The sequence below is a fragment of the Nematolebias whitei genome, chromosome 20 (genome assembly GCF_014905685.2).
Source record: "Nematolebias whitei isolate Nwh7 chromosome 20, NemWhi1, whole genome shotgun sequence".
NCBI lineage: Eukaryota > Metazoa > Chordata > Actinopteri > Cyprinodontiformes > Rivulidae > Nematolebias > Nematolebias whitei.
In genome coordinates, this window is record NC_056517.1 from 935,431 (window position 1) to 946,688 (window position 11,258).

At 42.9% G+C, this 11,258-nt stretch overlaps 1 protein-coding gene across 1 annotated transcript in view; it reads left to right on the plus strand.

The window, feature by feature from the left end:
- dpp6a (dipeptidyl-peptidase 6a) overlaps positions 1-11,258 on the plus strand; it is a 273,957-nt gene that overhangs the window by 177,528 nt on the left and 85,171 nt on the right. The window contains exon 3 of the mRNA XM_037694173.1: positions 7,910-8,008. Coding sequence (XP_037550101.1) covers positions 7,910-8,008 — 99 coding nt within the window. The remainder of the gene's footprint in view (positions 1-7,909; positions 8,009-11,258) is intronic.

Below are 11,258 nucleotides of genomic sequence, written 5' to 3' on the forward strand. Positions count from 1 at the left end.
TTAAAAGCCGAGCAGCAGCATTCTGGACGAGCTGAAGACGTGAGATGTGATTGAAGCTAATAATGTAATTATTCAAAATGAAAATTAGCCTATAAAGCTGATGTGATCGCTGTTACGAATTGAAATAGCTAGTAGATATTAGCTTATGTAGCATATTATATAATATTATATCATATCATAATATATCATACAGATATTATATCTGTGGCTCAAGGGGGGCAAGATGGGGTAAAGGCAGGGCAGCTGACTCAGGCCACAAAAGTCTCAGGTTCTATCCCCAGTCATTGCGCATCTTGTGTTGTCTCTGCGCAGGACACCCCATCCCCAGTCACCCCCTGGGCGCCCCCAACAGCCACCCACCACCCCACCTGGTGGTGGATGGGCTAAATGCAGATAGACAATTTCACCATTGTATGGTAACATACAATGATGACAACACATACACATTTATTTTATTTTTATATATTGTTATACAGAGTGTAGTAATATGCTGAACCATGCTACCATTTAACACCAAATAGTAAATAGTACAGTCTGATATTGCCTCCAGTTTATGTGATATTTACACAGTGTAAAACAATATTACTGGTATATATTTACTATATTTAGTGTTCCATTACACAAACCTGACATATTGCAAAGGTGGTTAGTTAATATCAGTAGACACAAATTTCATTTTTCAAATTTTCACCAGGTCTGCAGTGAACATTTTCTATCTGTTGACTACATAACAGGTCAATAATATTAAATTTGTATCATTCCAATACTATTATGCGATAACCTTTAAATGTAATTTCTGGGTGGCACAGTGGCTCAGTTGCTAGAGCTGTCTCCTCTCAGCTAGAAGGTCGCCGGATCAAATCCTGCCCGGGGATCTTTCTGAGTTTGCATGTTCGTCCATGTTCGTGTGACTTGCGACCTGTCCAGGGTGTACCCGACTCTTGTTGATACATTCATTCAACCTTTATTTATAGTTAATCTCATTGAGCCATGAGGCACCTTTTTACAAGAGACCTGTTTTAAACAAAGAACAGAAGAGAAACAAATAATAATAGACCGTCATATAAAAAGCATATAAAATGAAAAGTAAACAGAGGAAATGAAAAAAAAAAAAAATTAAAAACAAAATGAGACCAAAACAGTTACATTATAAAGCGGTGTAAAATACTAAAAAAAGAAACATGTCTGCGTTGGTTTTTGCCATGAACTTAACAGATGTTTAAATTCACTTAGAGAGGTCAACGTCAAGAGCTTTAGCTTTTTGCAAGGTACCATAGTCCATGCTCAATAATCCAGGTAAAAAGCCAACAATGTTCAGTCAGGTCATCTGGATGGTTTCTTTTTTTTGGTAAGGTGTTCCAGGTTATGGGAGTGGAATAAGAGAAGGCCCTCTTTCCAAGTTCAGTCCGCACCAAGGGTACACTGCAAGTAATAATGTCCTGAGAGCATATGCTGTAGCTGTGCTCACAGAGTGACATATAAAAGGAGATATATGACACACACAGACTCTCACACGACTGCTGGAAATGAGCATGAGACCCCCATGACCCAAAAATGACAAAGCAGGTAAAGATAATAGAATGGAATTTAATGTTCATGTGTTATTGTCTGACTTCATATATTAACACTGACTAACACTGAAACTGTCCAGAGGACCTCACTTAACTGTGTTGGTGTGAGGATTTACTTAATTCCCAGAATAGTCATGACTGAAATGAACAACTCTAAGACATGGGAACAATTAACAGCATTTATTTACAAAAAAATGCATTATAAACAGTAGACTGCCACATGGGTGGGAGGGACTGGAACCTGTGGAAGATAGGGGTTTTCTTTTAGGGATGAGAATCCAATGATTCCAGTAGGGGTCAGAAGGAGTTCAGAGGAATTGCAAGGCTCAGTGGGTAGTGGAAGGCAAGGGGCAGCTGAAGAGAACACCAAGAGGTTTATGCAGGAAACAATGAGGTCCAGGTTGCAGGAGGAACACAGACGTAGATGCAATTGGCAGATAATGTACCATCATTGAGGAGAAGTCATCACTGCCATTTATATTCCTACTGCTCCTTAGTGGTGATGCTCTGCAGGTGTGAGCCTGTTGGTGCCATCTGGTGATGTAGAGTTGTATGAAGGAAAACACTGGAACTCCTACAGTTGGATTTTTCTACCTGGATTATTAAGCTTGAATCAGGATATTGGTTCAGGTTTAGTTTATTTGTCATATGCAAAAATCAACACAAGGTCAACAATGCAATGAAATGCTGAGGTCGAGAAGGACCGTCTTGACTCGCCAAAAAAGAAACAACAAGAAATACAAGAGAGGAGCCTGAGAACTGAAAGATCTTCCTCCCATTCTGTTTTTGTAAACTCTAGGAACCACAAGTAAACCTGCAGTCTGAGAGTGAAGTGCTCTGTTAGTAAAATATGGAACAATAAGATCTGTAATATAAGATGGAGCTAGGTTGTTGAGAGCTTTGTAGGTTAGAAGTAAGATTTTGAATTCTATTCTGGATTTGACAGGGAGCCAATGGAGAGAAGCTAAAACTGGAGAAATATGATCTCTCCCAGTAACTCCAGTTAAGACTCTGGCAGCAGCATTTTGGATCAACTGAAGACGTTTTAAAGAAGTATTTGGACACCCAGATAATAAACCATTGCAATAGTCCAGTCTAGACGTGACAAATGCATGGACCAGTTTTTCTGCGTCGCACGCCATTGTGAACCACGTTGGCCATGACTGCCTCAAACGAGAGGGTGGACTACAGAAACTATATGAGCACCATCAAACTGGTTCAACTACTATGAGAAGGTGTTATATATAAGACTGAGTTTGTTGTGGCTCCTCAGATTAATGGTCTTTTGGATGAAAGACTAAGGTCGTTTTCACACCAGATAGTCCGGTAGACTCGGTTCGGTTCTGGACCAATATTCATGAGCTTTTGTTACATTTGAGCTGGTGCGTTTGCATTCACACTGCACTGTGCAGTCGAGTCAACCTGTTGAACCAACCTATTCCCCCGCTCGCCTGTGGGGGCGCTGCACCAAGAACTACTGAAAGAAACGACACAAAAACCTCTGAAGACACGTCTTCTTCTTCTTCTGGAAATAAAAATAAAAATGAAGTGGCATCAAGTTTTATCAGTTTTAGGAGTTATATTTTGTCATTTTTCAAAAATTGACTTAGCATGAGCAGAAGATGAGACAGAAGACCATGGAGAATATTGTTCTTCACACAAGTCAGCTGACGGCTCCATCTAAGAGAAATGTGTGTTTGTTTGTCCTGTGGAGCGGGGCCGGTCTGTTTACATTCACACTGTACTGGAACCACGCTGGAGTTTGCTTCTACCGGACCGAGACCTAGGTTTTAGCTCAGGCCAGAGTTCACCTTCTTGTTCCATGACAGAGTTCGATGGTGCGTTCACACCTCCCTAAACGAACCGGACTTTCTAGGAAAACGAGCTAGAGTTCGATTAAAGCGGACTAAACAGGGCTGGTGTGAATGCACCTGAAATGTTTCAACAAAAAGAAAGCATCCAGAGGACCTGACTTAACTTTGTTGGATATGAACACTATATTTTCCTTATATATCATCTAGCAGTTTTACATGCTGTTTTCTCGCTGTTGTCCATTGTTGTCATCACTCTTTGTTGAAACCAGGTCTCTCTTGTAAATGAGTCCTCGAGGCTCAATGGGATTTACCTGTCTAAATAAAAAGGTTGAATGAAAAAAAAATGCTTGTTGAATGAAATTAGCATTAATGGTCAATTCTATTAATTTATTGTAAAAAAATTACAAACAATTTGTGACAAAGTTCCATTTGGACTTGCTGTTAATCAAATAGTTGCTTTATTGGCTGTGAGCTGTTGCCCTCTTTGAACACCATCTTTGCTGCTCCACGATGTCACAGATACAAGCAGTGGATGGGATAGGAAGTGCACTGTCTAGTTGTTTCATTGAACTCTGACACAAACTGTAAGGATGGCGCCCTCTGCTGGACCTTCCTTGTCTGTTCTCCCTGTTTTCTCTGATTGTCTGATTGTCTCCACCTTCGTGTCCTGCCAGGTGTGTGTGATATGTTCTCAGTGTGAGCTTGTATATAAGTCTACGTCTTTGTATTTCTCATTGTCTGGGCATTGTCTGGTAGTGTCCTGTGTTTCTGGTTTTACTTGTGTCCCTGGTTTCCCTCGAGACATGTAAGTGTTTGCTGCCATGTCAGCTTATTATTTTTGTATTATTAAAGTGCTTTAATTTCTTCCCTGGTCCTGAGTCCTGCCTGCGCTACTGGGTTCTGTGCCAAACACAAATCTTGACAGTATGCCCAAACCAAGAAAGGAACCCAGCGGGCAGTTGACTCAGACAGCCCGGTGGGAGGAAGAATTAAAGCGTGCTGAGGAAAATGCACCCGTCATTCATTGGAGTGGGTTCTGGATCGAACCCGTCCAGAGACGGAGGAACTGTAGTCCAAAGATTGAGATCCTCCCGTCACCTCTTCTGCTGCAGGAGGAGGAACATGACAGATCTCAGCTCTGGGGGAGCCACCTGGCTTATAAACCCAGCTCCTTCTCCTCTCCGACACCATACAAGTTCATCGAATGGACACCCGAGGAGGAGGCTGAACCGAAAGAAAGGTTTTGGTTCGGGTCTGGTCCCAGCTCACGCCGCCGCCACCGGAGGAGCGGACAGCAAAGAAGGACCAGAACAGTTGATCATCAGCCCCTCCTTCCACCCGAATCTTTCCACTTGTGTTCAGAGGAGCTGGGGAGAAATTTAAAGGGTGGGGGGGGGGCAGTGCCTGAGCCCCCGCTTGCCTGCAGGTCAAGTGGACTCTCTCTCTCTGCAGAGGAACAGTGGAAACTTTTGCGTGGGAGAGGTACCTGAGCCCCTGCTCACCTGAGGAGCGAGCAGGCTCAGTTTCCACAAAGGGTTCTGGTTCTGCAGAGGGTTCTGTTTCCACAGAGGACTTCCCTGATATTTTGCCTGATGATGTCATTGCTGTTTCTAAACAGCTTCAGGGACTCTTCTACTCTGCTACCCTCAGTTCAGACTGTTGTTACAAACAAGCAGTCTACTTGAAGATGGAGGACCTGCTTGTGTCCAGACCCAGCCTGTTACAGACCCCAGACTTCTCACAGATGCTTTCTTTGATAATGACTCTTAAGGTAGAGTATCAGACACTTGTAAACTCACCTTCTTGTGTTATTGTGGGATAAGGTCCAGAACCTGCCAGGTCTCCAGCACCCGCAGGGTTTCCAGCAGCTGCAGGGCCCTGTTCTGAGGAGGTCCTGGCGGACGCTACTCACGTCCCCTGTTCTAAGGGGGTCCTGGAGGATGCCCCTCACGTTTCCTGTCTCGAGGGGGTCCTAGAGGATGCCCCTCACGTCTCCTGTCTCGAGGGGGTCCTGGAGGACGTCTCTCACGTCTCCTGTCTCGAAGGGGTCCAGGCGGACTCCTCTCCTCACGTTTCTTGCTCGAGGGGGTCCAGGCGTACTCCTCTCCTCACATCTCCTGCTCCGAGGGGGTCCAGGTGGACTACTCTCCTCACGTCTCCTGCTCCAAGGGGGTCCAGGCGGACACCTCTCTTCACGTCTCCTGCTCCGAGGGGGTCCAGACGGATGCCTTTCTTCACATTTCCTGCTCCGAGGGGGTCCAGGTGGACGCCTCTCCTCACGTCTCGTACTCCGAGGTGGTCCAGTCGGACGCCTCTCCTCATGTCTCTTGCTCCGAGGGGGTCCAGGAGGACCCCTCCCATATCTCCTGTCTCAAGAGGGTCCCGGAGGATGCCCCTCACATCATATGTTGTCCTGGGTTCTCCACACCTTCTGCAGAAGACTCTGCACCTCTCGCCCAAAACTCTGCGCCTCTCGCCGAAGACTCTGCACCTCTTGCCCAAAACTCTGCACCTCTCGCCCAAGACACTGCTCCTCTCGCACAAAACTCTCCGCCTCTCGCCCAAGACACTGCACCTCTCACCCAAAACTCTGCGCCTCTCGCCCAAGACTTTGAACCTGCCGCCGAAGGACTTGAATCTGCAGAGGTTCCTCAGCCTGGGGATCCTGAGTTTGCTGAGGCCTCCAAGCAGACTACTGAGGCTCCCTCGCAGACCCCAGAGGCCTCCACACAGACCACAGACATGTCCTCGACGCCCGCTGAAGCCCCCGTGTGCTCCTCGACGCCCACTGCAGCCCCCGTGTGCTCCTCACCGCCTCCTGTGTGTTCCTCGTCTTTCGTGGGACGTTCCATGCCTGTGACAGTATCCTGGGTCAACCTGCCTGAGGAACCGATGATTCCCCCACTTGCCTTTCCCTGTACTGGGCGGTCATGGACCCTCAGGGTGAAATTTTCAATTGGCCGTCCACCCGAACTGTTGACCCATGCTGGACGGCCTTCCAGACGCCCCCCCGAACTCGCTCCTCATGTCGGACGGCCTCCCGGCCGCCCCCCCCTGAACTTTTGATGTTTTCTGGTGTTTAGTCTTTGTTTTTAGTTCCCAGGCCTCGTCCTGTCGGTTTTTGGTTTCTTGTCCTTGTGTTCTTCTCGTGCCCTCCATCCTTGCAGTTCCTCCCTCCCTCCGCCCACCCTAGTTTTTGTTTTTGGGGCGGGGGGTTTCTGGGCTTGGGGGGAGGGTACTGTAAGGATGGTGCTCTCTGCTGGGCCTTCCTTGTCTGTTCTCCCTGTTTTCTCTGATTGTCTCCACATTCGTGTCCTGCCAGGTGTGTGTGATTGTTTCTCAGTGTGTGCTTGTATATAAGTCTACGCCTTTGTATTTCACATCGTCTGGTATTGTCCTGTGTTTCTGGTTTTCCTTGTGTCCCAGGTTTTCCTCGAGACATGTAAGTGTTTGCTGCCATGTCGGCTTATTATTTTTGTATTATATTATTAAAGTGTTTTAATTTCCTCCCTGGTCCTGAGTCCTGCCTGCGCTATTGGGTTCTGTGCCAAACACAAATCTTGATACAAACACTAGTTACCAGCTGTCAAGCACAGTGTTGGAATGGTGATGGTTCAGTCAAAGTCCAGACCTCAACCTCACTGAAATATGGTGGAACAATGTTGTAAAGAGAGAGACATAATTCCTCCACAACAATGTGAAAGACTGTACAGTTCTAATGAAGGTTTTAAGGAGCTGCTGAAGATGGTTCCATCAACTATTGAATCATAGGGTGCAGTTCATGTTTCAAATACATTTTTCCTTGATGGCTTTATTTATTTTCTTGTTTATTTGTTTTGTTTAATAAGTAGCATTGGTGTTGTTGCATGTTTTTGAAAATATAAGATAAGATTTTAATAGTCTTAGAACCATATAAAGATCAAATCATATTTTTATATGTTCTAATATGTGAAACTCTAGAAGTGACCGAAGGTGTACTGTCTTTTTTCCCTATGATTATAATGTGATATCACACACACACACACACGCGCGCGCGCACGCGCACATACAGACATCACAATAACCATTGCCAAACGGAGGAGACTTTAACTTTATATTTGCCTCTAATGGCCATTTTGTCATCAACGTCCTGAACACATCTCTGCAACCATATTCCAAAGTAACTCAATTACTTTTTCACCCCAGGCTGTTTTCTCCTCCATGTTTTCTCTCTTAATTTATGTAGGACAACAAAATGGAACAATTGTGTAAGAATAATCCTCCAAATCCTTGTTAAATGACACTAAGGGAGCACATATTGGATTAAAATATGACTTCCAGGGTTCTTAACTATCAATTATTGTGTGAGCAGTCAAGAATTATTATGAATTTCTCTGAGAAACATACTTTTATTTGTTTTTTTATTTTTAAAACTGGTCTGCCTGCTATAAGACAAATACAAACTAAGAGTTTCGTCATGGCTAAACACAGGCAAGCATACTGTGTATTCATATTTAGTTAACAGCATGTTTGTTTCCTTGGCAGGTGAAGACGACCGCTTGGCTCTGAAGGGCAAGGTGACGGTTGGAGACCTCTTCCGAAAAGACTTCAAGGTTCATGACCCGAACGCCGAGTGGATAAGCAGTGAGTTTTCTTCATAAACCTGAGGCTGCTTTAGCCATTTATGTTGAAAAACCTACATTTCTGTCAGAAAAGCAAGCTTTAGTTTTAGATTGTCATACATTTGACGCTTGCAATGATTACTGTGTTGCTTTGAAAGGGGCTCTGCAGAGGCCTCAGTACATGAACACTAAAGGGCCAAGTAAAACAAAAAGATCGTCCTGCATACATCAAGATAATTCAGTTTCCAATATCACCAACAAACTGTAACATGGAGTTAAGCAAAAAACAATTCATACGGTCCTTTTTCTGTATGTTAAATGTATGAGAAAAAAAATGGTTCTTTCACATAATCTGTAATTTAATATGTCGCCATACTTTTATGGAAGACAGCTCCAGTACTGTCTTTCTGGTCTACTGCAGTAAATCTAATAATATAGCATTATTTTATACACTAATGATTTGCTAACATTTACAAATAACTTATTTTTGTTGTATTATTGACATATGTTTTGTTAAGCATAAGTGAAATCAATTGAAAAACAACTATTAAATATTTGTAACTTGTCACTGTTTGCTCAAATTAATCTGAATAGCATATTCTGAAATAGTTCACCTGGGTAATTTACTAAGACTCATCCCTGATGCTTGGCTGCCTGGGAGAATAGGCACCGCTCCGAACTCGAGCTGGCACAAAGCTGCAGCGCTTTAAGCTGGAGGTGACAGGCATGTGACGTGCATCTGGCACATATGCTTCAATCTGTGAACATAGAAGCCAAAATGAAAATGATAACCCTCCAAACACGTAATACACATGTCACGTCGGCTCTGTGAATTCAGCCTTATTGCTTTTCCCCAGAATGTCTTTGTGAGGCGTCTTTGGGCCACAGCTGCAGCTTCCTTAGAGAACACAGAGGATAAATACAGGAAAAGTCACCTTACATCAGTACGTGATGTAAAGTGACACCCAGCAGGCAAGTCGTTTTATCTAGGACTGAAATATGTTACATATTTTTAATAAATATTAAAGAAATGCTTTCATAAACACTTTAGAAATGAGAGGGAAAACATATGCTCAAGTGCCATCAGCTCCCTCCTCTGAACGATGTTGAGCTTATTGTTGAGGTACTAACATGTCCTGCTGCTCAGAACTACTTTATGAGATCATTCAGACAGTCTGCAGAAGCGGTGACGTGACAAGATGAAACTATACTGTGGGTGTAATGATGACAAGTATAGTAGTAGATATTTTAGGGGGCAACCTCTGATTAGCAATATTTTGGATTAATGTAACTGACCTGCATGTTTATTTCATTTTTTGCCATTCGTTTTCCATTATATTTTATATTTGCAAACATCTGAAACATTTTCTGTTTTCTTCTTTAATTGGCACGTCCTGGTTTTAGCCTTACTTTGAATCACAGTAAAACAAATGAAACATGGAGAATTACAGTTTAGGTGTAAGTAACAGTGTATTGGTAGCCTTAAACAACTTTTGCTTTAGTTTGCTGCTTTTACCTCCCTAAAGACTAAATAGATAAGCAACAAATGTATGGTTTTAAAAATAATTAACATTCGATGTACTCTTATTTTTGCTGGCAAATCTTTAGCCCAAACTAACTTTACAATAATGTCCAACCCCACAGGCACTGATGTCTTGTTTTATTAATGCTAATATTTGTAGCTGTAGGCTGCTCATTTGAACTCAGTACTTATGCACGGCAGCAATAAGTGCAGCACTTTATTATTTTCATGCAGCAGCTCACCAGAACTCTACAGTACCTTCACTGACTCACTGTGTTTGAGCCTCAGCTGCACATTCTGTTCTGTCAGTATTTTACTCTGAGTGCTGTATTCAACTTATGATTGGATAAACGGTTGCCATCTTTAATCTTTTCTGATCTTGGCTATAACAAACTCCTGCATCTGTTTGTGTGTAATTTATTAATCACATAATATTGTTTAAAGTCATATGGGTTGAGCTTTGCCAAGTCAATGTGTTCATGACTACAGTGACAGCCTAGGTGAAGGAAACTATCAGAATAATTATATTCATTCATTCAACCTTTATTTAGACAGGTAAATCCCATTGAGCCTCGAGGACTCATTTACAAGAGAGACCTGATATAACAAAAAATGATGACAACAATGGACAACAGCAACAACAATATACAGTTATAAAAAGTCATACTTTTAAAAAATATATATATTATATTATATTATATATTTACTAATCTGTTTTTCCTTTTCATTAACAGAATGTAAAAATAATTAGATTACTATCCAATCATAACTTTATTTATTTATATAGCCTTTATTTATACAGGTAGTCTCATAGAGTCACAAGGACTCGTTTTCTGTTTTAGACAGACAACATATAATGTACAGACAAGAATATACAACAATACAAAGCAAGGTAATAATAATAAATAAAACAAGGTAAAATAAGGTTAAAGAAAAGGTAAAATACAAAAAAACAAGAACATATATTTTTAGATTTTTCTAATGTCCTTATCAAATGTTTAAAATCCCATAAAGAAATTAAGGTGGACTGCTTCGGCTCCTATTGCAAGGTGTTCCAGGTTACAGGAGCAGAGTAGGGAAAGGCCTTTTTGTTGAGTTCAGTCTGCACTGAGGGAATACTGCAGGTAATGATGGCCTAAGAGCGCACGCTGTAACTGCACTGACGATGTGACAAGTGGGAGGAGGTATAATAAGGCAACAGACCAAGGAGTGATTGAAAGATGAAAGTGAACTAGTGTGAGAGCCTATGTGTAGATAATCAAGTTCAAGGTTTTTTATTGTCATTCGCATCACAAGTGGTACATGAGGTGTAATGAAATTGTGTACTCAAGGTCCCAGTTGGGCAGCACGGTGGTGCAACTGGTAGAGCTGCTGCCTCTCAGCAAGCAGGTCCCTGGTTCAAACCCCGGTCCAGGGGCCTTTCTGGGTGGAGTTTGCATGTTCTCTCCGTGCATGCGTGGGTTTTCTCCGGGTGCTCCAGTTTCCTCCCACAGACCAAAAACATGCATGTTAGGCTGATTGGTAACTCTAAATTGTCCCTAGGTGTGAGTGAGAGAGTGAATGGTTGTTTGTCTCTATGTGTCCCTGTGATGGACTTGCGACCCGTCCAGGGTGTACCCCGCCCCTCGCAAAGTGATTGCTGGACATGGGCACCGGCGACCCCCATGACCCAAAATGGAATAAGCGGGTAAAGAAAATGGATGGATGGATGGAAGGTCCCAGTTACAACCAAACATAGCAAAAAAAAAGT